We start from the raw sequence: 26,835 nt of genomic DNA, 5'->3' as shown, positions 1-26,835 counted from the left end.
GTTATCAGAATCCCAGCTGACCGACCGGCTCACAACACTGAAGTTCAGCCCCACAGGAACCTGAGCCAACTTCTGGCCTCTGTGGGCACACACATATTAACATAATACATATAAATAAGATTGAAATGACTTTTTTAAAAAGTTAGAAGTGCTGAGAAGAGGGACCTATGAAATACTTGGACTGTTGTTGTAAATAGATTGGGTAGATGGAAACAAGGGTGGTAGTAGGATAAAGAAATAAGTTAAATTCCATCGGCGCAAACAGAATTGTCCAGGGAGAGAACAGGAGAATAGCCCAGGACTGATTCTGAATAGGTGTCAAGTGTTAGAGGATGGAGAGGATTGAAATCCCCAGCATAGAAAAAGGTCTCTGGTACTTACTGTGTTTGAATACATTGATGTGTCTGTTTGACTGCTCAGAAGTCAAGAGAGGAAGCAGAGCGGGGCATGGAGGTGGCTGCACATCATAAAGGGAGCAGCTTTGCTCTGGTGATGTTGCTTGCCACAGCCATGCTGGGCTGAGCTGAGGAGAAGAAAGCACTGTGGAGACAGTTAGAGTCTGAGTGTGGGAGCAAACAGACAAGGGGGAGACACTCCAGGGGGCACAGGGTCAAGAAGAGTTTCCTGTTTCGCTTGGGGATTGAAGGTAGTAGAGAACATTTGTATCTTAGAAGCAGTGATCCAGTGGAAAAGAAGATATGACATGAGGGAGAAGGAGGAGCAGAACTAGTATGGTGTCAAAGGAATAAAATGAAAATAGAGACAAAGCCGGGCGTGGTGGCGCACGCCTTTAATCCTAGCACTTGGGAGGCAGAGGCAGGCGGATTTCTGAGTTCGAGGCCAGCCTGGTCTACAAAGTGAGTTCCAGGACAGCCAGGCTATACAGAGAAACCCTGTCTCGAAAAAAAAACCAAAAAAAAAAAAAAAAAAAAAAAAGAAAATAGAGACAAAAGAATGAGATAATGCTTGAGAAATGAGGAGCCAAGACAGAGGAATAATGAAAGCTTACTTATCATAAATAAGTGTTGAGGGTGAGCTGGTTGTTGCTGTTTACAGGTGCCAGTAATGTCCAGCTTGGGGGCAGTGCTTTGACTTTCATGCCTCCTGTACCACTGCATTGTGACAGTGGAGGACCTAGGCTACATCTTAGCATTGGGACCTTGTGCACAATAAGAACACCATATCCTGGACCATATTTTGAGACCCTCTCCTCTAGGCTGCCCTTGTTTGAAAGCCATATTGGGCTTTTTCCTATCTATGTCATAATACAAAATGATTAAACCCTTGATAAAAATGAGGATTAAAAGACTGCACCTGAGGAGATAGTTTAGTGGGGAAGAGCTCTTGTTGTGTACATATGAAGAACTGCATTTAAATAAATTCCCCACACTCATACCTGGGTGTGGGCATACACACATCTGTAACTCCAGCGATGAGCGTGTACATGCATGCGTGTATGGTGCATGTGTGTGCATGTTAGTTGTATGTTGAAGAAATAAAGCTAGAAGTGATAGAGTAGGACATCCAGTGTCCTCTAGTCTGTGCACACATGCATGAACACACACAGTTTTAAGACACAGTACCATGGTAGAATGTTTGCTTACCATGTCTGGGGTCCTGGGTTGTATCCTCAAAACAGAGGAATGAAAAGAGGGAGAGAATGATTAAAAATTTTACTATGATTATATATTGAAGTTCCTTTAAGTAATTTAAGTGTAGATGACCTTAATTTGCATGTTTGCCTTTGTTAATAGGCAGGGATATTCCAGACACTTTTAAAATTGCCTAGGTTAAATCTCAGAATTATTATCTGTACTTATGAATGATAAATGTTCTTTCTAGTATACATTCAGATATGTTCAGTCCGTATACTGCAGATGAAAGTACATCATTCTCCCTCACCTGGATGGCCAAGGCTCTCAGTTGATTTCTAAAACCATGGGTTGTACTGAACTCATATATTCACATATGTACACTACTTAGTCATCTTTATTTTTTTCTGGTGTTACTTAGACAGCCCTTGTTTTCTGTGACTAGGTAGTACTTTCCACTGGAAAAAGTAAGACTTAAGAATCAGAAAGATGGGGCTGGAGAGATTGCTCAGTGGTTAAGAGCACTGGCTGCATTCCAGAGGTAGAGTTCAGTTCCTGGCATGCAGATTATGTGCAGATAAAGCACTCATATACGTAAAATAAATAAGTCTTTTAAAAAAAAGAATCAGGCTGGGCGTGGTGGCACACACCTTTAATCCCAGCATTGGGGGGTGGGGGGGTGGGAGGGGAGTGGGCAGAGGCAGGCGGATTTCTGAGTTCGAGGCCAGCCTGGTCTAGAAAGTGAGTTCCAGGACAGCCAGGGCTATCCAAAGAAACCCTGTCTTTTAAAAAAAAAAAAAAAAAAAAAGAATCAGAAAGATGATGTATTGTAAGTTCAGCTGGCAAATGGGAAGTATTTCTGGGGTACAAGTGAAACTTAAATGTGATTATAATCTAAAATTGAAAATTCTTTGGAACCTTTGTTTCTTTCCTTTTGGACAGGAAATTATATATATTTTAATGAGCTATGTAATCTTGCTGTCTGTATCCCTGTATTTTAAGATGTAATGTAATCATGGTTAAGCAGTGTAGTAGCAGTATTGACAAGTTTTTAATATGACCATCGCTTTTTGTAATAAATGTGTTCTTAGTTTATGTGTGCTTTCTTACTGGATATAATACTGATGATTTACATTTGTTTTTATCCAGAATTTCAACACAATTCCATTTACTCTTTACAATTTTTAATGTAAAATAACACTTAAGAACATTTGATTTTTCTTTCAAGTCTTTAACTCTGGTTTGTTTGTTTTCTCCTCTCAGACAGTTCAGTTTGTTCAGGGGATTTTTGTTGAAAAATATGACCCAACGATAGAAGATTCCTACAGAAAGGTAAAACGCAAAGCTGTGTGTGCACGTGGGAGTAATCTTTACAACTTTCAAACTTGGTCATGGGATTGCTTTTTTAAATAGTTTTGAGAATTAATAGAAATTTGCCTGTGCTACCTGGATAAAACACGCCTCACTGGACACTGCTTAAGAGAGCACTCCATGTGCTGCTGCTGCTGTCCATTCTCTGCTGCATGCATTTTCCCAGTGGGAAGTTCAAGTAAAAAAATATTACAAATGAATAATAGGCATATTTTTAACTACTGCTTGTTAACAAAACCTACTATTATGTTTGAAGTTATTCATTAACTTTTTTTTACTTAGTTTGTAGAAAATGTAAGGATATTTACCTTTAGATTATCAGCAGGATTCAAAATCAGTGCGATGGTGCGTGGCAGCACCTGTCACGTTTCTCAGGATCTGTGGAACATACATTTTTTTAATTTAGTTTTAGTTTGGCATAAGATTAAAGATGTACTTATTTGTGTGTGTGTGTTTAATGTGATTTTTTTCTTAAATTTTTGTATTATTTAAATGCATTTTATACATCAAACATATTGATAACATTGAACATTTTGAGAATCAATAATTCATAAAAATTTATTCAACTTTTATATGTATATCCTTTCATACCCTAAAAATATCATTAATGAATGTTTAATACTATCCCCAACTGAGGGTCCTATAGCTAATATTGAGTACTAAATTGTTTCAAAACATACAAAATATTCCTTGGGAATTAAACATAGTAAATAGTGTAAAATATTAAAAATGAATAATTTTTAAAAAAGATTTATTTATTATATGTAAGAACACTGTAGCCGTCTTCAGACACACCAGAAGAGGGCATCAGATCTCATTATAGATGGTTGTGAGCCACCATGTGGTTGCTGGGATTTGAACTCAGGACCTCCGGAAGAGCAGACAGTGCTCTTAACCATCTCTCCAGCCCTTAAAAGTGAGTCATTAAGAAATGTACTCAAAAACCCTTATATGATACCCCCTGACATAGTGAGAGAGAATTTGAAACACTTTCTATATCTGTGTACATTGTCTAACAATCAGTTTACTTAAAAAAGATTATCAATGTTTCTAGGAGAGAAAGTATTTTATCAGTAAGTATATTTTTAAAATTTCAAAGTAGCAAAAACTCTTTGAAGTTAAACATTAAGCAAATGTTAATTTCAAGCACAGTGAGAAAAATTATCAATATTTCCATGATGTTTGTAGAACATGATTTTGATATTTCCAACTATTAATATTGAGCAAACAGAATAGCTATTTTAAGGTATATTTTGTTGTTATGTCTCCCTTTTCATTTCTGATTTTATTAATTTAGATACTGTCTCTGTGCCCTCTGGTTAGTTTGGCTAAGGATTTATCTATCTTGTTGATTTTCTCAAAGAACCAGCTCCTGGTTTTGTTGATTCTTTGTATAGTTCTTTTTGTTTCTATTTTGTTGATTTCAGCCCTGAGTTTGATTATTTTCTGCCATCTTCTCTTCTTTGGGTGTATTTGCTTCCTTTTGTTCTAGAGCTTTCAGGTGTGCTATCAAGCTGCCAGTGTAAGCTCTCTTCACTTTCTTTTTGGAGGCACTTAGAGCTTTGAGTTTTCCTCTTAACACTGCTTTCATTGTGTTGCATAAGTTTTGGTACGATGTGTCTTCATTTTCATTAAATTCTAAAAAGTCTTTAATTTTTTTTATTTCTTCCTTGACCAAGTTATCATTGAGTAGAGTGTTGTTCAGCTTCCATGTGTATGTGTACTTTCCGTTGTTTTTGTTGTTATTTAACATCAGCCTTAGTCTGGGGTGATCTGATTGAATGTATGGGATTATTTCAATCTTGTATCTGTTGACACCTGTTTCGTGACCAATTATATGGTCAATTTTGGAGAAGATACCATGAGGTGCTGAGGGAGGAGAAGGTATATTCTTTTGCTTTAGGATGAAATGTTCTATAAATAATAGATCCATTTGTTTCATAACTTCTGTTAATTTCACTGTGTCTCTGTTTAGTTTCTGTTTCCATGATCTGTCCATTACTGAGAGTTGGGTGTTGAAGTCTCCCACTATTATTGTGTGGGGTGCAATGTGTGCTGTGAGCTTTAGTAAAGTTTCTTTTATGATGCCCTTGCATTTGGAGCATAGTGGAACATACAATATTAAAATCAAATGCAATACAAACTTTGTGTGTCATTGTAGCTTCATTGATTATGACAAATTTCCACTCTGCTGCAGGGTATTGTGATAAGAGAGAGAAGGAAGCTGTATATAATATAAGCATAGACAATGTTGGAAATCTCTATTTTTTCCCTGATTTTGCAGTGATCCCAAAATTCTCTTATAGAAGTGAAGTTGGATCAGTCATGGTGGTACATACATTTGATCACAGATCCTAGGAAACAGAGACAGGGAAAGCTCTACAAGGTCAGGGGCAACCTAGTGGACAAAGACACTATATTCATTCGTGGGGGGAGGAGAAAGGAAGCAAGGAAGAATGAATGAATGAATTTAAGGAAAGACTAAAATTTATTTTTAAAAGAAGCAAAATTGTTGGTCTTGACAAAAATATGTTCTAAGACTAGGTAGAACTATGAAAAGCTTTTATGATTTATTTTCTTAAGTGTCCAGGGTTAGGATAGTATAATAAAATGCAATAAAAGAGCCAGAGTTACCCCCTTCTTCCAAAGATTAAACCTACATCTCACCAGAGAGGTGTAGCTAGTCTTTGCTACTTTGTGGGTTCTTCTTTCTCCCTCCCACCCTTTATTTTATGCCCTCAGTTTTACCCCTTAACACTGGATAGGAGAAAAACAAGGAGAGGGGAGAAAAAAAGAAGGAGGGAGGGAGAGAGAGGGAGAGGGAGGGAGAGAGAGGGAGAGAGAGGGAGAGAGAGGGAGAGAGAGGGAGAGAGAGAGGGAGAGAGAGGGAGAGAGAGAGGGAGAGAGAGGGAGAGAGAGATCCCTAATTTTAATTTCTTTCCTTTTGTTTCTTCTTTGACCACAGTTCCTAACAAACTGCAACCAGCCTCCCTAAATGACCAATAACCACCAATACCACAGTTCCCAGAATTCCAAAAGTCACACAATTGAAGAAACTAACTGCAGTTGGCAAAACCATGCCTCTGCTAGAGCATGAGGCAAATTATGATCAGCTGCTATGGACAGTCCAAAGCAGCCTCATATCCCTGCACCTGGGATTAAAACTGAACACCCATTCTTATAATATTTCTGTTTTTTAAAGAAACCATAATTCTGTAAGTGTGACTACAGAGAGGAAAGGATTGCTTTGTTGGGTATCTGTTCTGAGAAATGGTTCTTTGATAGCACTGTAATTTTTGTTGAATTAAGCTTTTTAGGATGTACTGGCAAAACAATCTCATTCTCTTCCAAATTAACACAATTGAGCTCTAAATACCTATGAAACTATGGGCTGTTAACTGTTTGCCCCCTCTGTGTGGGTGAGAGCTGTCCCCCACCCCCAAGGCGCTCCCTCTCAGCACTGGCAGGGAGGCCAGGGTCAAAGAGCCTGGAGGGTGATGTATTTATTTTTAGGAGACAGGGTTGCTCTACTGAGATTTCTTCCAAATAAATTGCTAGTTAAGTCTCTAACTATAAAGCAAGAGCTGTCCCTAAGCATGCTGAAGGACTAATTTTTTCAATCCCTTCTATAAAAATTTTCCATAGAGTTGATAATTGATACTTTCTTTAGGCCAGTCTTCTTTTAGAGACTGGGAAAATAGAGTTAGTATATTTATATTTCACTTTCTACACAGGTTTTTTTTCCTAAAGAGCCCCTTAAACTCTTAAGAAATGTCTATATTCTTAAGGAATAAATAGCTCATTGCTATTTAACATTTCTGAGTTTTTGTTGCAAATTTTGGGAGTATTTTAGCAAAATTTTAACAACTTGTATATAGTAAATAGCAAACGTTTCTATTCCTTAAAATCGTTTTGCATACAATTTGACCCATTTAAGGTGGTTGATTGAAGCCTTACCTTTTGTTGGAAATAGTGTCTTTCAATGTCATCCCATAGGGCCATAAAGAACTCTTCCTGCCTCAGCCTCCCCAGTACTGAGAACCACAGCTTGGGTTCTTTAATTCTGTTTTCCATGAAGATTGTGTGTGTGTGTGTGTGTGTGTGTGTGTGAGAGAGAGAGAGAGAGAGAGAGAGAGAGAGAGAACTTCATCAAAAATATGATCTTCATGTTTTTCTGTTAGACTTTTTTTCTGTTAGAACTGTATGTACCATTTTTCTTAAATTTCTTAAAACAAACCTGGTTTTTTTTTTTGCCCTCCAATAAGAACAAATGAGCATCATTACAGCAGAGAACATCCACACTCAACTCTAACCATCTTGGCCTTTGGAATACTGCTAGTGTGCTTGAAGACCCCTGTTCTTATTATGGTACCAAGTAGAAAACACTCAGTAGTCGTTATAAGTGCTTTGAAAGGGTAAAGGCAAAACACGTTGATGTTGGTTTTTTTTTGCTCTCTCACAGCAAGTCGAGGTAGATTGCCAACAGTGCATGCTGGAGATCCTGGACACTGCAGGAACCGTAAGGATTCCTTTCTTTTCCTTTAACAGGTTTTAGTCTGTGAGGACAGTTTCTTATCTAAATAATTCTCTGTGTACAGTGATACTCTGATTTTTTAAATTCTCTAAATGTAATCCTTTATATATTTTCTTTAAGAAATTGTTTTGTGATATGCTTGATGCCCACATATTATAATTAAATTGTGTACTCTATTCACCTGAAGATTCTAAAGGGTTTTTTTTTGGGGGGGGGGGGTGACAGTCTTATATTGAAGTAAGATGATATGCTATGAGTACTTTTTAAAAAAGGTATTTAAGTTCAGAATTTTAGTTTAGATAGCTCTCCCCTGCTAGTCCCACTCTCCTCAGCCCTCTAGTTAACTAATGGCTCTAGCTTCTCAAGCACTGTGCTTCCTGGGCCCTGTGTATTTGTTGATCTCTGCCTGGGACACGTTATAAGAGTACATGATAACCCTGTCTTCCCTCTTGCTCCCTCTTGCTCTCCTGTTACCTATAGGTGCCTTCACCTTTAAAATAAAAACTTTTATTCCACACCTCAGCTGACAGCCCCAAAAAACAGAAAAAAAAATTATTTTTTTTCTGTATTTTTGCTTATCTCTGTGTATATTCCTTGAGAGGCTTTTGTGTTGACCAGCATATCCATCCTGCTGAAACAGTTGTTGATAAGTCTTGCAGAATGTCTGAGGAAGGAGGTTGGGATTCTTAGTAAGAGCCATAACTGACTGTAGCAGTACAGTATTTACACTGTAGATTTAATAAGTAGCAGAGACCTAATCTCAACAGAACATGGAAGTATACTAGTGCTAGAGTTTCTAATAAAGTCTGTAATTGAAAAATCCAGAAAAACAATGTACAAAGACTAAACTTGAAGGATGGGATGTGGATGAATGTTAGCTCAGTTGACAGCTTGAGTGCAGCGGCCAGGCTGGAATATCTAGAACTATTTTGGATATAGTAAACAGAATGGAGGTGGTGACAGTGGGAAATGGCAAGTCAAAGAAACACAGTTTATAAAGCTTCATGGGTCTGTATGTTTAATAATAAAGAGGTCACAAAATAATGCATTTTAATATTCTGCTATATATGCCTTCTTAATACTATATACAAAGTTCAAGAACTTTTTAGACATTCTGTATTGCTATCTATGGGTATAACATATAATAATGATTCTCCAAAGAAGAGAAAGTGACTTCAAGCAAACAGAAAACATTTAATCTGGTATGACTGTGACCAAGTTAATGGTTAGTGACTCTTAAAAAAATAGTCACTGTATCTAGTGCAACTGTGACTGATGTTGACGGTCAGTGACTCTGAAGAGAACAGTCACTGTCCTGTTCTCAGGTCCTTTCTAAGAATTTGAAATTCAGGGAGTAGGAAAAGAATAGGAAAAAGCTCTTTTCAGAAGAGTCTGTTCTAGGGTTGGTAATGTACCTATCTGGTCATTTCCATCTTGAATTGTTTCTACTTGAGTGGTGATCATATGTAAATCTTCCAAACAAAATAAACTCAGGTTTGTAAATAAAAGGAATTGTATCAGCAAACATAGACATTTACCTCAGTTTCTTGAAACTAGCCTGAAGTCTTATGTCAATATGTAATTTAAATGTAGGTCCTTATTTAAGATTTTTCTGTTTAAAATTATTACAGCATTCATTCAAAATGCACTTATATTTATAATTTTTTTAATTATAGGAGCAATTTACAGCAATGAGGGATTTGTATATGAAGAATGGCCAAGGGTTTGCACTAGTTTATTCAATTACAGCTCAGTCTACGTTTAATGATTTACAAGACTTGAGAGAACAGATTTTACGGGTTAAAGACACAGAAGATGTAAGTATTTTTCTCTATATAGAACATATTGCTATTTCTCTACAGCCAAATAAGAATGTCTGCTTTCTCATCAGCAGAAGGTTTAAAAGGTATGTAGCATACGTCAAAAAGAGCCCCTGAAAATAAATTTCAGCTTTCAAAATTAACCTGTTAGTTATATGTTGAGATGTTTAGAAAATGAACACTTGTATGGCAAAGTGACACTCGTTTTGCCATGTGAATAAAAAGAATGAGGACTCAGATACTTCATGGAAGAGGGAAGGTGTGAGACTCAAGCTTTGAACATGAGACATTTTCAAAGAGCCATAAGATGAGTGTTGCTGTTTCTAAAATTCTTTCCATACATGTTCTTTGGATTGCTTTGCTGTTTTAACACAGTATCTTGCTATATAAAGTAGGCTAGCCTTAGGTACTTAATTTTTCTGTCTCCACCTTCTAAATACTGGGATTATAGTCATATGCTACCTTTGTTGGTAGCATATGCTTTTTGCTTACCTTTGTAAAAAAAAAATATATTGTATATGTTTACATCACCTGGAACTTATGGGGAAATTCCTTTTGCATTATATAAATTAAGATAGAAATTTTCAGTTACACATTCCTGGTTTTGTGTGTGTGTGTGTGTGTGTGTGTGTGTGTGTTTTCTAATGGGAGCATGTACAACTTCTCAGGACCTTAATCTTGGTAACATTGTTGGTAGGAGGAATAGGTGCCATATGACTCCATGACTGCCTTAATGAATAGTTGTCTTCCTTGCTTTATCCAGAGAGTTCTGTTTCATAACACACAGATCAGTGAGTTCTGAAAATGTTAATCCCCTTTACTCCGTCAGTAAAAGAAGAAAGATGCCTAGACTGTTTAATGTAACCTGTTTTGGGTAAAAGGTTCATCACATCCCGAACGTTCTTTTTGTGTGTAGTACGTTGCCTTACAACCTTCTGGCTTTGTTCTCTGAACATTTAGCTGAAGAACCTAACACAGTTTGTTAGCTGAATGTTTTATTGGAAGTAGGATGTTGTGTTAAAGACAGTCAAACATCTGTGGTATGGAGTGACAGGAAAGACACAGCTGCTTGTTGTGTCTTCCGCTTGTTAAGGGGTGTCCAGGGAGGCTGAAAGCGGATGTTAGAGTCCCTGGAGCTGGAGTTACAGGTGATTGTGAGCCATCTGATGTGAATGTTGGAAACTGAACTCAGGTCCTCTAGAAGAGCAGCAAATGCTCTTGACCACTGAGTTGTCTCTTCAACTCCTATTTTTATTCTTTATTATTAAGGAATGGAGAGATGGCTCAGTAGTTAACACTTGCTGTCCTCCCAAAGGACCAGGGTTCAATGCTCAGTACCCACATAGTAGTTCACAGTCCTCTGTAGCTCTTTTGGCCTCCCCGGGCACCACACATGAACATGGTGCATTGCATTCATACACTACATTAAGAAAAAATGGAATCATATTCTTTATAATAATTGGTGTGTGAGTCCAGTAGGAGTTCACTATTTTTGGCCCCTCTCTCTGCCTTCCATTCTCCTTCTGTCCTGAGCAACCACAACACACAGCACCTGGAATCACTTAGTGATATATACAGTTGCAAACTGCTGTGTTCTTTTTCCTTCCTGCAGGTTCCAATGATTTTGGTTGGCAATAAATGTGACTTGGAAGATGAACGGGTAGTTGGCAAAGAACAAGGCCAGAATTTAGCAAGACAGTGGTGTAACTGTGCCTTTTTAGAATCTTCTGCAAAGTCAAAGATCAACGTTAATGAGGTAACCTGCAACCGTTGGACAGTGTAAACAAGTGCCTTTTTATTTTCATAGCCAGAAGTTTTCAGAAAAAATAAAAATCTCAATTTTACCACCTTGTAGAAAATAGTAATTTCTAGACACTGTGTTCTTTGGCTTCCATGACATCATTCTCTTAAGAGTTTCAGTGCAGACACCTAATGTTACCTTATTGTCACAGGCTGCATATAAAATCCTGCTAAAACTTTTAAGTGATATGCCAGTGCTAGCATTTGAAACTTGACCCAGCACTTTTTATTATAAGTTACTTATTCAGTTGAATATAAATAGGTGGTAAAGTCCAATAGAACAGTAAAAAAAAAATTAAAAGTTGCCATTATAATGAGCCTTCGTTATAAAATACCATCATAGAATTTGATTTTGATTCTTGCTCCTATTTTTTTCTTGCTCCTTTTGATGCATGCCTAAGTGTGGTCTGTGTGAGCAAACGTGTAAGTCAAACCACTCAGTCCTTCAGATTGGGAGTCGGGATGCGCGTGTGTCTAATTTGAGCACCTCACTATTTAAGATCTTAACTACGGTCCAGAAGGCTTTGCAAATAATCTTATGTGCCTCATTTTAAAAAGGCAATAGTTGACCGAGCCCCCAAAAATTAGTTCATTTCCCAAATTGCTAACACCAATCAGGCACATCCATGAGAGTTCTTTTGCTTTTGGAACTTTTTTTTTAATTGGGTATTTTATTTACATTTCAAAGGTTATCCCCTTTCCTGGGTTCCCTCCCTCCTCAAAACACTCTATCACACCCTCCCTCCCCCTGCTTCTATGAGGGTGTTCCTCCACCCACCCACCCACTCCCACCTCCCTGCCTACAATGGCTCTACACCGGGGCATAGAGCCTTCACAGGACCAATGACCTCTCCTTCCACTGATGCATGACAAGGCCATCCTCTACTACAGATGCAGCTGGAGCCATGTGTACTACTATGTTGTTTACCAAAATCATTTGCAATAAATGGTGCAGAAAGGCCGAGTAAGCCTCTTTTTTCCTTCTCTGGCTGATGCACTTGCCATTGTAGTGTCGCAGGTACCTGGACACAGGTGAGAATAAGAGAAGGCTTGCTCATCAAGGCTGGGGTTGCACTTCTCTGGCCTCTGGTTCTGTAAATCATTTTTCAGGACTGTGCTTGTAGAATATTATTTTAAACATCTGGTAAGGAAAAAAAGTCAGCTTACTATATATTCTGTTTCTTATCATAATCAAGAATGCTAAAGCTTGCTTTTTTTAGGTGAAACCACTTTTAACAAATACAAAAATCTTTTAATTCCACTTACCTGGCAAACACATTGAGTACCTGTAGTATGCCTGGCACTTCATTCTGTACCCAAGTGGCAGTCATCCAGACAGAACGATTTCAGCCATTAAGAGGTTTACATCCTAGTTGAGGAACCAGTCCTACTGAGCCCTGCCATACAGTTATTTGTTATTCACTGCTAGGTCAGTGAGAAGAAATTGAGAGCTGTCACTCATCCTCTTTTGTTATAGAATTAGAATTTCCTAGAGGTTGTTTTTAAAATATGGCTGTAATAAAATTTTAATGTTTAATATAGTATTTTTTGAAAACATGAATGAGCAAGAAAAGGACCCAGATATAGTGGCATGCACTTGTCATCCCAGCAGTCTGGAGGTCAAGGCAGGACTGGGAGTTCTAGGCCAGCCTGCACTATATATCACAAGACCCAACTAAAGTGAGCTGAGAATACTTTAATGAAGAATACATTACAGTTGGTGAATGCCCCTGGGTCGTAGAGTTGTAGTGCAGTGTCACCTTATGAAGGATGATTTGGCCTTTGGAATCTGGTTCCTTACTTTGTCTGTCACCCTCACTGCTATCCACCTTCCACGTTCATCAAATGTGCAGAGCTGAGTTGGACCAGAGTTCTATCACACAAGACCTCTCCCTGTAGGAGCCAGAGTTTAGTAGGGAGAAAGTAAGTATTCCTCGTCTTTTATCTTTACAAGATTGTGGGATCCCACACAGGCTATTAAACCCCCTGGGTTGCAGTTTCTAATGCAGCAGAATTGACTTATTCATGGTGTCTTGTTCAAGCTTTACATAGGGGTTTAAAAAACAATATAAAGTGCCATAGTCATCATAATAGTCTCCACTTCTTTGAGAAACCACACAGACTACATGCTAGAAATGAGAGTATAATTTGAGGTATTTGTTTTTTTAAGATCTCACTCTTCATAGCCTAATAATTCAGCTGCAAAATTCCTTGAATAGTTGGTGGTTTTTCAGACCACTCAAACTGCTGTTCTAATGCTTGTATGGTTTCTGAATGCATGAAGATAGGGGAATAATAATTTCACAAGATTCAGCTCTTGACTTTAAATTTGCAACAGATAGGGACACAGTGCTTGGCCAGAGCCCTCTAATTCTCTCTATTCTACAAGTATCAATCAGTGCACTGGAAATACCTCAATCTTAGCCCCAAATTTCTTGTTCTTTGCTGAGGCTAGAGTAATGATTGGAATAAAGACATCCCAATTAGGAATGGGAGAGGGGTTGAGAAACTCTATTCTGTGTTCCCTCTAGATTTTTCTATAGTTCAGAGAGATGAGGACGAACCTAGGCTGGGAACTTTCAGCATTTCTAACCAAATATTATAGTTCGAACTTGCCCTCATCACTGAACCACCTGCTGCTGTGAGGTAGGCCATGTTTTCCAAAGATGTAATTTAAAATGATACTGCAAACAATCGGTTACCTGTCTCTGTGTGCCAGAAGCTGGAAGGTGGCTGGTAGGAAGAAACTGAAATAGGAGCTGGGTGTGTTTCATTATTTTACTGTTCTGGTTTATCTTTTTGTTACTTTGTATTTGTATTTGCTTGCATGTTAAGCCTTGCACAACAATGACTCATATTCGTAAGTTCTGGAAGGTTTCAGAGCTGTGAAAACAGCTACCAGTTTGCTTATAAATGTTGTAGTTTTTAACATTTAGAAATAAAATTGTAGAAAGTGCAATGATTTTAGAAAATGGGAATTGGATGGAGGGAACAAAACAAGAATATATTTATAGCATTGTAGTGAATCTGTTCTTTTTTATTTCCAGCAGTTTAGTCTTGTAATCTCTGAGCCATTTGAAAAAGTAACAGATGATTTTCATCTTAAAGAAATGTATAGTTTGTTTCTCATCTTTGATAAAATACACTGACTAGAATATAGTTCAGGGTGGAGGATGCTCCTAGCATGTACAGGCTGTGGGTTTAATTCCTCACTACTGCAAACAACAATAAGAGAAATAAATGTAAATCAATGATGTTAAAATCTCTTGCTTTTGAAATTTACTTAAAAGAACGAGAAAAATATTGTTTATTCTTTATTTAGATTCACTAACTGTTAACATTTTGCCACGTACTTATGGGAACCACATTTCTTTGCTCTGATATATTTTAGTGTGTGTATCTTTGGATCAAAGGCATGCTTGGGCTGGAGAGATGGCTTTGTGGTTAAAAGCTTATAAGGCTTTATGAAAGGCCATGAATTCAGGTCCAGCGCCCATGGCTCACAACTTTCTATAAGTCCAGATGTGGCTGATCCAACACTTTGTATTCCACAGGCACCCATGCAGATAGATAAATGGAAAATAAAAAAATAAAGCACGCCGGGTATGGTGGCGCACACCTTTAATCCCAGCACTTGGGAGACAGAGGCAGGCGGATTTCTGAGTTCGAGGCCAGCCTGGTCTACAAAGTGAGTTCCAGGACAGCCAGGGCTATACAGAGAAACCCTGTCTCAAAAAACAAAAAATAAAAAAAAAATTACTAAAAACTGTTAAGGTCATTCTCTAATAAAACCACAGTGATTAAAATCATTTAGCTAAAGATACAACTTGGCTGTTGAGTGTTTGCCTACAAGAGCAAGGCATGAATTCCATCCCCAACACCGCAAAACAAAGCAAATAAGGAAATTTGCCTTCAACACAGTTGGTTTGGCATGTGTTGGAATGTTGCCAGTTCACCCTGTTGTACTCTTAAAGCCAGTTCTGCAGATCAGGCATTCAGATGAGGGTGCTGAGGGCCTTTACTTTCATCCCACGCCATTACTGAGTGAGTGCCTGCATTCTTAGCAAAGAACCAGATTTGTTTTAAAACATTGCGATGCTTAACACGGTGAAACTACATATAACAGAGCAGAGTTAAAGTAACCTGCTTTCATGACATAGGAAGTATTGTAGTTTTTGTCTTTGATGTTTTTCATTCTTCCAAAGATGAATCTTCATGGTTATGACTATACTCTTTGCCACTTCCAATCAGGGATTAGTGGATTATTCCTGTCTGTTGTATTGTTTGCTTTGACCATGTAGGTGCACACTTTTAATCCCAGCACTAAGGAGGTAGAGCAAGTGGACCTTTTAAGTTCAAGACCAGCCTTGTCTTAAAGTGAGTTTCAGGCCAGCCAGGGCAACATAGTAAGACCCTACCTTAAACAAAAATCAAAAAATTCATAATGGGTGGACATCATGGACTTGATCTTGGGTTACCTGAAGAGAGACACACTTTTACCTGTCCCAGCCTAAAATGTACATCATCGTCAAATAAAGATTAAGGGAAATTCTATATACATTTATTAGACTTTATTTTTAGAAGTGAGAAAACAAAACAGAAAACCCTGAAAGACAAAGACCAAAGAACTATTCCCAGTTTTGAAGGCTGAAAGCAGTGTATGAGGTGGTGTGCATTTGGGAGATGGAGGCAGGAGAATCAGGAGTTCAAGGCCAGCCTGAGTAATAGTACGTTTGAATCGGCCCAGGCTTGAAATGAGGCCCCACTTCAAACAGATAAGCAAATAATAAGACACAGACAGCAAATAATAAACAGATAAGCAAATAATAAGACACAGATGCTACAGTATCAAGGACAGACTGCAGTATGGATCCTGATGGATTCTGCCCATTTTAGGACCTGGTTATGATATCTGACAAAATTGGAGTTTACGCTCAAGATGATACAAAGAAATGTCTTAAATATCTTACTGTGATTAGCTTTTTTTTTTAAATTCATTTTATATATGTAAGTACATTGTCACCGTTTTGAGACACACCAGAAGAGGGCATCAGAACCCATTACAGATGGTTGTGAGCCACCACGTGGTTGCTGGGAATCGAATCCAGAATCTCTGGAAGAGCAGTTGATGCTCTTAATTGCTGAGTCATCTCTCCAGCCCTATGACCAGCATTATGTTTAAGTTACCACAAGAATATACTCTTGTTCTGGGAGATATATGTTTAAACCCTTTAAGGATCCATGTCACTATAACGTGATTCAAAAGCAAATGTGTTTGGAGAGAAAGAGAAAGACCAGTAGAGTAAAAGCAGCAAAGTGCTGGTGCCTGGATCTAGGAAAATGAGGGGAAGGAGGGCATTGCTGTTACTGCAGTCACTTTGGTGCTATAATTTTAATTCTAATTTTAAGTGCTCACCACTTGATTTTTTAATTGACTACTGACTGTCTAAGAGCAGCTACATATCCTTAATCGTGAATAAGTAAGTCCTGCTTTACTCTAAGTTAGCTTGGGAAGCTAAGAAACTAGACTTCAGAAGATGACAGTGAAGCACAGATCTAATGGCAGAGTAATGCTTAGTTCTTTCAAAATCATTCTGTGGAACAAACAATCAGTATCTTTTATTGTTGTTTTTACCTAGATATTTTATGACCTGGTCAGACAGATAAATAGAAAAACACCAGTGGAAAAGAAGAAGCCTAAAAAGAAATCATGTTTGCTGCTCTAGACCTGAAGTCAGCAGCAGCTCTGAGCCAGGTAAGACACTTAAGCAGAACGGAGGACTCTGCATCTCCCTGTCTCTTATTCTCTGTGTGTCTGAGCATCTATAGCTTGTACTTGTGTGCTTGTAGAGATACCTGTGTCTGTTGAGTGATTTGTTTACTCCCCAGGAGGGTCTAAGCTCAGAGTGAGGACCATGTGTGATTTGCTTGCCACCAGGTTGACCACACCTGCCACAGAGTGGCTATTAAGAGCATTTACCCAGGTTACCATTCTGTTTGCTCCTCTGTGACGTTAGCATAGCATATATATATACATATACATATACATATATATATACACATATACATACACATATACATACACATATACATATATATGTATATATATTCAGTAGTTTATTTTTAATTAATTTTTATTTTATGAACATTGATTGGTTTTTTTCTGCCTGTATGTATGTCTGTGTAAGAGTGTCAGGTCCCCTGGAATTGGGGTTACAGATAGCTGTGAGCTGCCATGTGGGTGCTGGGAATTGAAGTCCTCTGGAAGTGTAGCCAGTGTTCTTAACTGCTGAACCACCTCTCCAACCCCAGCTTACTTTATGGAAGTAGTTAGTTTATTATTTGACTAAGGTATTTGCTGTTGAGGTACTTTTGAGGGATTAGTAAGGATAATACTGAGCCTAGCCTAGCAGCTCAGACCTTTTATCCCAGACAAGAGAATGAGGTGGGAAGATTAGATGTTCAAAACCAGCCTCCCTTTACATAAGCAAAGTCAGACCAGTCAGGGCTCTATGAGACCCTGACTTAAAGCTAAAACAAGCAAACTATATGAATAGTTTGTAACTGTGTGCATAATTTATGCACATGTATGTATGTAGAAACATAATGGCCAGCTCATATGCTGTACATATGGGTTCTTTAAGTGTTTATACCAGAGTACATGTACCAGCAATTCCACATCCTCCCCAAGATTGGTATTTTCAGGTTTTTAAAACTGAGCCATTCTATCTGATGTGTGGTGGCATATCATTGTAGATCTATTTGTCAGCTCTTCTCAAGAGTGAATGACTCTCCACCAGACGCTTTGCCAGTCTGCATCAAGTAGTAGTTGACTTCAGGTAGCACTTCAGCTTTCATTAAGAGATTCATGTCATTTGTACTGCCAGTCAGGTAAGAGTATGTGAGCCAGTTACATGGTTTCCTTTAACTACATATTTAAATCCCCTGAAGTTCCTAAACGAAAGCAAATGCTTTCCTGGGTCAGATGGATGATGTAGTTTGAGGCTAATTATGTGACTATAACTAAACTTGATGGAGTTAGAAGAACATAAACTCTCCTAACTTGAGAGTTGGTGACACTAACTCCTGTTGACCTCTGGGGCCTATTTAGTAGATTGTTACTGTCTGAGCTCCCAAAGAGCTAATTTGTACTCCTAGAGATGGGGTGAATAACTTTCTTTCTTAGAGAAAACAGTTGAGTAACTGCAACCCTTTTTAAAGGAAAAATAGAAAGGAGGAAGAGCATGGAGATTGTCTTAGGTGGTCAAATTCAGAAGGTCAGCTCCCACCTAAACGGCTGAGGTTCCTGAAGAGCTAAGTGGCTTTTTACTGAAACAGATTGATGAAAATATTTTAAATCATTAGTTTCCTGAAAATGATTCTTGTTAAGATTTCTGGGATGTGTATGTGTGTTTAAGGAAGGGACAAAAGACAAAGACAAAAATGAGGACTTGAGTTGGTAATGTCTTGTTTTACTCTTCTAGAGTTGAATAGCTTATTGGCAACATTACCTTGGCAAACAGGAGTTTTTTTTACTTTGCATTCTCAGAAAATGTTCTCTTAGTTTATATTAAAGGGAAAGGTATCATTTGGACTATTGTGATTTTAAAATTCATTCATGCATAAAGTTTTCCTGAGAGAAAAGAAATCTTGCCTAAGTCTGGAAATAAGCCATTCATATTAGTTGTCTCAATCTTAAGATTGTACATAATTCAATTTAAATGTAGTTTCCTGAGATCCTTATAGGTGTGTGATAGTGCCCAATAATAGAGGCCTTAGCAACCAAAATGCTTTGCAGTACATTTTGTTGTGATTTGTAATTAAAATGCTAAGTTTAGTGTGGTGGCGCATGTCTGTAGTCCCATCTCATCAGGCTAAGGCAGAAGGGTTACCTGAGCCCAGGAATCTGAGAACATCCTGGCCAATATGGCAAGACTAGGGCTGAAAAGTTCTAAGATAACAGAGGTTAGATTTAAATAACAATTATAATATTTTAGTAAGAGTATTTGAATGTCGAAGGCAGCTTATGTAGCTAAAGCCTTTAAGTAGAATTGTATTAAAACATGTAAATTTCTTAAATGACCCAATTTTAAGGATCTCAGAGAAATTTATCATCAGGAGTTTGCCCTCTAAACTAATTGGCTTCTGCTGAGTAGTGGGGCCTGCTGATTCTTCTGCCTTCGGATCTGGGCTCTTTCTGTGCTGTGTCTTACCGGCTGGGTTATAAGTAATAGTTCTTAATATGGTATCAGAAAATGGCTGAATTTCCCACAGAGTGTGTATGTAGACAAATGTTGACTTTTAAAAATAAGGTAATGGGATATAAGCAAAATACTACTGTTTGCCTCTTTATATAGGGTGTTAGATAAAATGTGAAATACTGAGTGTAATAAAAGCAGGGCAGACAAAAATTGACTACTAACTGACTACTAATTCTGTCTTTTATATTTGACTTTGAACTTTTGGGACAGTCTGTGTACTTCAAACTGTAATCAAGGTCAGACTTAAACTCCTGACCCTCATGCCACTATGCCCAGCTTATGTTTGAGCATGTTTAATGGGAAAGTCAGATAGCTCTTCTACTGAAGTAGCTTAATGGACTTCAGTTCCTTAGGAATGAATGTTCAGTGCTGTCATCCCTCCTGTCATTAGATAGCTCTTTATTGATATTGATATTGATATTGATATTGATATTGATATTGAGAGAACCCTAGCTCTATGTGTCTGTGTCTCTTCAATGTTCCAGATTACAGAAATGAAGAACTGTTGCCTAATTGGAAAGTGCCAGCATTCCAGACTTCAAAAACGAAATCTGAAGAGGCTTCTCCTGTTTTATATATTATGTGAAGAATTTAGATCTTATATTGGTTTGCACAAGTTCCCTGGAGACAAAGTTGCTCTGTGTATATCTCTTGGAAATAAGACATAGTATTTCTCCTTTGCAATAGCAGTTATAACAGATGTGAAATAAGATACTTGACTCTAATACAATTATACAGAAGAGCATGGATGCATTTCAAATGTTAGATGTACTACTATAATCAAATGATTTCATATTGACGTTTTTATCATGACTCCTCCCTGTCAAGCACTAAAAAATTGAACCATCATACTTTATATCTGTAATGATATAGATTATGAAATCTCCTCTCAAACTCATTGCAGCAGATAACTTTTTTGAGTCATTGACTTCATTTTATATTTAAAATTATGAAAATATCATCTGTCATTATATTCTAATTAAAATTGTTTGTGCATAATGCTTTGGAAAAATGGGTCTTTTATAGGGAAAAACTGGGATAACTGATTTCTATGGCTTTCAAAGCTAGAATATATAATATACTAAACCAACTCTAATATTGCTTCTTGTGTTTTACTGTCAGATTAAATTACAGCTTTTATGGATGATTAAATTTTAGTACATTTTCATTTGGTTTGTGTCTTTTTGTTATTGTTTATTGACATAGTCCTTTATTTTATAATGACCACATTGTTTAGAGTGCAGCAGTAGCTCTTCCTTTCTGCCTGGATTCAGCAGAACACTTGGCTTTAAACTACCCTAACTGGTGATCTCTCTAGGAACAGACCTCGCACTCCTGCTCTAGATAGAGTTATTCCTACTATACAGTAAGATGCACCATGTGACATAGAATAGTTTTATATATACTCTCTTGACCTTAAAGATTGTATCATATTGAATAAAGTATCCCACTCTGTATTATTTTTATATGTAAAAAGATAAGTTCAATACTGTATTACCAGGGTTTGACTTTGACTATCGCAAATCCTACATACACAGTTTGTAACTTCATCCAGGGAATCCTTGCCATTGTTAATTTGTTGGTGTGTGTCCACCAATGAAGTGTTAAATGAAAATTTTCAAACTTGCTCTCTAGTAGATGGAAGAACTTGAGGGAAGTGGTTGCAAGTCAGAACACAAAAAGGGACGTGTGACTTGACTGTATGAGCAGTGTAGAGGAATGCTGTGAAGATGGATACAGCAGCTTGCTGGCTGTACAGAGGTGCTTTTCTTTTCCTTCCCAGTTGCATTTTACAAAGGTGGGGCATATGTAGGACATGGAGCCAGGGCGATACTGCTGTATGTTCTCCATGAAGAAAGAGAAAGCAAATGGCCTGTTGGCCAGGTGCATACAGGAGAAGAAAGCAGATTGCAAGCTTAGGAAACCCTGTGCCTTGTCCCTGAAAATCAAGGAGACCAGTCCTAGAAAGTAAATCTTTGCTCAGGGATCTAGATATGGTCTCATTGCAACTAGGTGTGAAGGTGTTCATGCCTTGCTGAGATATGCCAGGTGTGTGGACAGCCCTTTAGTTACCAAGTCAGCTTTCAAATGTAAGATCCAACCAACCTGAAGAAATGTCAAAAAGTACTGTTTGAAACATTGGAAATTGTATTCTTTTGATATTCTAATAAACTTAGCTACTTAACATTTCCCTTCTCTTTATCCAGTTATACATGTCTGTGACTAAGAGGCAAAACCTTAAGCTAAACTAAAATGCAAGTAGAAGGATAGGGTCCATTTGTCCCAGAAAGAGGAGCTGGGCTCTTTGATTGTGGTTGTCTTTTAAGGGAGGTCTTGTTATACCACTCAGGCTGGCTTCAAACTTCTGGGTTCAGGTGAATCTCCTGCCTCAGTGTCTCAAGTAGCTAGGATTACAGGAATATATCACTGTGTGACCAATTAGGGACATACCATATTTTAAGGACTTCTGAAGTCATTATGCTTTGAAATACTTCTCACACATTTCTTTGGACTTAAAAATCATGGACAGACAGACCTCTCACAAACCAGCTAAAATATCTAAATACGTTATATCACGTGGGTTGTGTAGATATTTGTTAAATTAAAATAGTCTCACCAGTAACACAGACTGATTTTATCAGTTTCCTTTGACACATCTTACACTCCTCCCTTGGGTTAAAGGTAAAACAAAAACAAAAACAAAAAAAAAAACAAAAAAACACCCTTTTGACATTGAAGGATATTCAAGCCAGAGGGATGCAGTGTTATCCAAGGGAAATTTGTACTTGCTGAGCAACATGTAAAGGTGTCCTGTTAAGAGAGAGGGCTATATTTTTATAGTGTCTTTATGTGAACTCCTTGGTCTTGGGAAGGGCAACTGAAGGCAAGATGTATTTTCATAGCCAAGACATGGAGAGTTTCTAGGGTATTAATTTGAATCTCATGATGCATATCTATGAACAAATTACGTAGTAGTGTTTATGGCTATTTCAAGTATAATAGCTTTGATTTTGTGAATAACAATTTAATTTAAAGGAAGCTTGATGCTACAATTGGTAGGTTTTTAATTTTCCCAACTAGACCACAAGCAACTTTAATGACTTGATGCCTCCAATCTAATTTTATAATTAACAGTAAATGCAAGTGCATCACCTTACCCTCCACCAGGGGGAGCTTCGGTATCATATGATGCTTCTACCAGCATTTCCTTACAAAGACTCATGGAGTTTACAACTTAATTAGGCAAAAAATAGACACAAAATTTTGGGAAGGTATGAATACCATTAACTTAATGCACTGTAGCCACTTTAGTATGTATTTTTCTTAATGTTTGGAGAAACAGTGGCTGCTAGCATGTGACTGCCATCTCCCCACAGCTCTGAACTCACCTTGGTCTGCCATCCTCATCTGCCATCATCAGAGAACTCCTTTTACTCCTCAATAAGACCGTCTCCTTTTCCGAAGTTGTGATGTTCTTTTTTGTCTACTTGACTAAAACAAGTGATTTGGAGTCATTTTTCTCTCCTTAAGAATCGTAATAAAACATTCTGCATGCCTTGAGTCCAGTCACTTTAAAATAGCTACCCTGTGTACCCTCACAGGTCAACAAATGTTTGTCAGTCATATGTCTGAGTTTTGGTTAGGGACCAAGGGTCAGAAAGAGAAACAGTGAGTACTGTATTCCTTTCCTGACCGATACTCTTAGGATGTTAGTCAACAACATGTCTCTTATAAATTATGTGTTGAAATTAGCTTGTGAAGAAGCTCTCTCATAATTTAGAGGAGGAAAATTACACTTTTATTTGGGTCTTTGCTTATTTACGGTGCTAAATATAGAGTGAAGTGGCCCCACAACCATCCACACCAAGCATCAAAAGACACTTTGGTTTGCTCATCCAGACTCTGGAAAGAGCAAATGAATGTGAGCAGTGAGCGTGTCTGCCTACCCAGCTAGTAGCATTAATGCTACTCAGTATAAACAGATGTTCTTACAGATACAGTGTGGCACTTAGGTTGGTCTTGGGTTTCTCTTCCTGAAGTTTTGCCTTGAATCTATTGACTGTGCAGTCCTCTTAACTTTATCATGTTTAAATGTTCTTGTAAGAACAGCTAGAGACTTTGAACTGACTGCCTAGTTCTTTTTTGGGAAGGCAACATGGATCCTGTTTTCCAGATATTAACAGCCTTCAAAGGAAACTTGAGAGTTGCAAGTGCTTTGGGCTTGTTAAGAAGCAGACAACTATAGCTCTAGGCCCAACTGCTAATTGCTTGAGCAAGAGACTGGCTGTTCCCATAAAAGAAAATTTTTAATAAACCTTCCCATTTAAACAGTTGTGTGGCTCTTACATTGAACTGATGTTTTCAGTAATTTTCTTTAATCTTACCTATGTTCAAATTTTTACACTACAGTTGGAGTGCATACAAAGCAGAAAAACATGATCTTTTTTTTAGATATTTATTTTTATTTGATGTGCATTGGTGTTTTGCCCCCATGTATGTTTGAAGGTGCTAGAATTGGAGGGGCAGACAGTGAGTTGTGAGTTGTAGTGTGGGTGCTGAGAATTGAACTCAGGACCTCTGGAAGAGCAACCAGAGCTCTTAACTGCTGAGCCATCTCTTCAGCCCCCGTACATGATCTTTATATGCCTATCAACAGTTACTATATTTGTACTGTCTGAATTCATGGTATACAACAACATACGCCAGTTCCTCCACGTGTAGACTTTTAATCTTTAGGAAATGGCCAAAGATTGTGCTGGGGAATTGAGTGAGAGAGTACCCCCAAGTGCTTTCTGTGCAAACATAGGGACTTGAGTTCAGATTTCTAGCACTCACACACACATATAAAAGGTAAGGCCTAGTGATAACTGTAATCCCAACACTGGGAAGTGAAGACAGATGTGCCCAGGAACTCACTGTCCATTAAGTCTAGCCAGACAGTGAGCTCCAGGTTCAATGAGAGACCCTGTCTTAATGCAAAGTAGAGAGCAATAGATGTAGACACTCAACATTGACCTCGGGCCTACAAAAGCATATGCAAGGTACATGCACTTACACATTTGAATATGGTACACACACCACACATACAGATAGATGAAACTGCTGAAAACCCCATGTGTTTATTACAGTGAATGCTGTAAAACTTGTACAGAGGGCAACAGGAATGAGGGTGGAAGATGTATATGTCCTTGTGTTGGTTATATGAGCAAGGACTGAAAATGTGAGCCCATGCAACTGCATTGGAGAAAGAAAGGCCTTCCTTCACATTGGGAAAGGTTATGACGAGGTCACCGTGGCTGGAGGAGAGTGAACACGAGTAAGAATACTGTAGATAATAGAATTAGGTAGGCTGAATGTAGACAGGGAAAATCAGTATTAGTCTGTGTGGTATTCATGGGAAGAATTTTACAAAAGGTACAACATAGAATCAATAATATGTCATCAAAACCACAGTTGTGGGCTGGGGGGATGGCTCAGTACATAAGAGCACTTGTTGCTCTCGAAGAAGTCCCAGAACCCAAAATGGCAGCTCACAGCCATCTAACTCTAGGTCCTGGGGTACTGACCCTTTTCTGGTTTCATGGGCACTGCACTGCACATATGTGGTGAACATATATATACATAAAGATAAAACACTCATATATATGCAGCATTTATTCTTTATGAACATCTGCTCCTGACATCTTGGTTCTCAAAGATGTCAGAGAAGATTAAGGAGAATAAGCTCTTGCCCTTAGTTCTGTGTTAGCTGACATGATTGTCCTCCTCAGGTTAGCACAGGCAGGACACTCTGTAACTGCTAACTCTCCCTCTCTGCCCTTACACTACAGGTGAGGCAGCAACCCCTCTGGCTGTCTAGGGTTGCGCTGAATCAGTTTTTAGTCATGTCAAGTAGGTACTAGCTTCTTCATTAACATCCCATTGCCATGCCCTTCCTTGTGGGTGGGAAATCCACGGGCCACAGCTATTAATGCAATTCCTGGCCAACTTGCCTAAGCATCACTGAGATCTTCCTCTCCAGCTGGATGGGCTATAGTTTGAAGGGACATCTGTTAAGGGAGTGCTAGCCATTCAGCCTTCCCAATTTGAAAAGTAGGACTTGGAGCCGTGGAGGTGGGGCCTGCCTGGCCCTTGTGCACTGTGCAGAGCTAAAAGAATCGTGAAGACACTATTTGATCCTATACTCCCATCAGAGTCCTAAGGCCTGTACCAAGAGCTCTGGAGTTCTTTGGACCCCTGAAACCAGTGTTGAAAAACTAACCAGTTTCTGGAATCAGAGTTTACTAATTTGATGCTTGCAACCTCAAGAGAGAGTCTGAACAATCGCTTCACTCAGTTTAGCCTAAGGCTCTGTGGTGATGACCAAGGTCCTTGGACCAGTGGTGGATCTGACTTGAACATGAACATGGTCTGAGGTGGCCAGGGAGCTGGTACACAGGGGTTCTGATGCTTTTCTTTCTTCATTTGGAAGAAATTTTGTTGCTTTTTTATCCCCAAAGTACTTGATAACAGGCCTATGGAGAAGGTGGCACCGTGGCAGTGAGGGTCTAGTGTAAGTAAGCCAGCCCAGTGAGTCAATCCCAGCACTCGTGCACACACACACACGCACACACACACTCCATCTGTGTAAGTTTCTGATGACCACCCCTCTCCCTCAACTTCCAGACAAGTGCCTGTGTACCTTTTGCCTTTCTGGCAAGCAGGGCCTGGTGGGGAGACAATGCCTGGAGTGTAGCCAGAGGTGGGACTGGAGGTAGAGAAGGCACTCACCACCCAACTCTCAATTTCCTTCCCCGCTACACTGCTCACCCACCCCTCCCTTAATAGTCACACTAAGGGGAGGAGGATCTAGCAGGCTTGGTGTTCTGGAACATCAGAGCATGACAATTTAGGGAACATCCTGGGGTAGGAAGGTCTGGGGCCAGATATTGATATAAAAAAAAGCGTGTCCACGAAGGTGATCCAGGTCAGGAAGAGTGGAGGAAAGAGGCTAGGCAAGAAGGGGACTTCTTCAGTAACTACTGAGAGAAAAGTAGCTAATCACCTGAAAGGCCTGAGCTGCCCAATGACAACAGAAGGTGAGGTCGATTCCACAGCCAGCCAGAATTAAAAGCCAAGCAGTGGACCAGGGACAGTTCTGTACAACAGCTTGACGAGGGGCCTGTATACTGTTTCCTGCTCTGACAATAACTGGTCATGGCTCCCCTCTTTTCTGGGGACTAGACTTCGGTGTTGTGAAATGCAGGGGCAGGGGTCGACTAAGAAAGGCTTGGCCACTGGCTGTTCCTAAACAGGATAAACTAAAGGTGGGCTCAGCTCAGAGCTCCCTGGGAGGTGGAGATCACACAGGCAGCAGCCCTGTGCTCAGTACTGGAGGCAGAAAGACTGAGTACTCACTAGCTTGGAGGTGGTCACAGGTCTGGAGGAGAAGTGAGAGTATGTGCAGAAGCAGAAGT

At 38.8% G+C, this 26,835-nt stretch overlaps 1 protein-coding gene across 6 annotated transcripts in view; it reads left to right on the top strand.

Annotated features, from left to right (window-relative positions):
- Nucleotides 1-21,568, top strand: part of Rap1a (RAS-related protein 1a) — a 74,135-nt gene extending 52,567 nt beyond the window's left edge. For 4 of the 6 annotated variants that reach the window (XM_006500907.4, XM_030252384.1, XM_030252385.1 and 1 more), the window contains 6 exons: nucleotides 2,856-2,924; nucleotides 7,426-7,482; nucleotides 9,174-9,314; nucleotides 10,930-11,073; nucleotides 16,757-16,872; nucleotides 19,864-21,567. In XM_006500907.4, the coding sequence (XP_006500970.1) occupies nucleotides 2,856-2,924; nucleotides 7,426-7,482; nucleotides 9,174-9,314; nucleotides 10,930-11,073; nucleotides 16,757-16,843 (498 nt within the window). In that variant the 3' untranslated portion in view covers nucleotides 16,844-16,872; nucleotides 19,864-21,567. Of the gene's footprint in view, nucleotides 1-2,855; nucleotides 2,925-7,425; nucleotides 7,483-9,173; nucleotides 9,315-10,929; nucleotides 11,074-13,648; nucleotides 13,764-16,756; nucleotides 16,873-19,863 lie in introns of all 6 variants that reach the window. The other 2 variants (XR_001783642.2, NM_145541.5) reach the window with 2 other exon arrangements.
- Nucleotides 21,569-26,835: the final 5,267 nt, after the last annotated feature.

This window comes from Mus musculus, chromosome 3 (assembly GCF_000001635.26).
Source record: "Mus musculus strain C57BL/6J chromosome 3, GRCm38.p6 C57BL/6J".
NCBI classification, from domain to species: Eukaryota; Metazoa; Chordata; class Mammalia; order Rodentia; family Muridae; genus Mus; species Mus musculus.
Note: the sequence above shows the minus strand (reverse complement) of the source record. Positions and strands in the feature narration are given on the sequence as shown.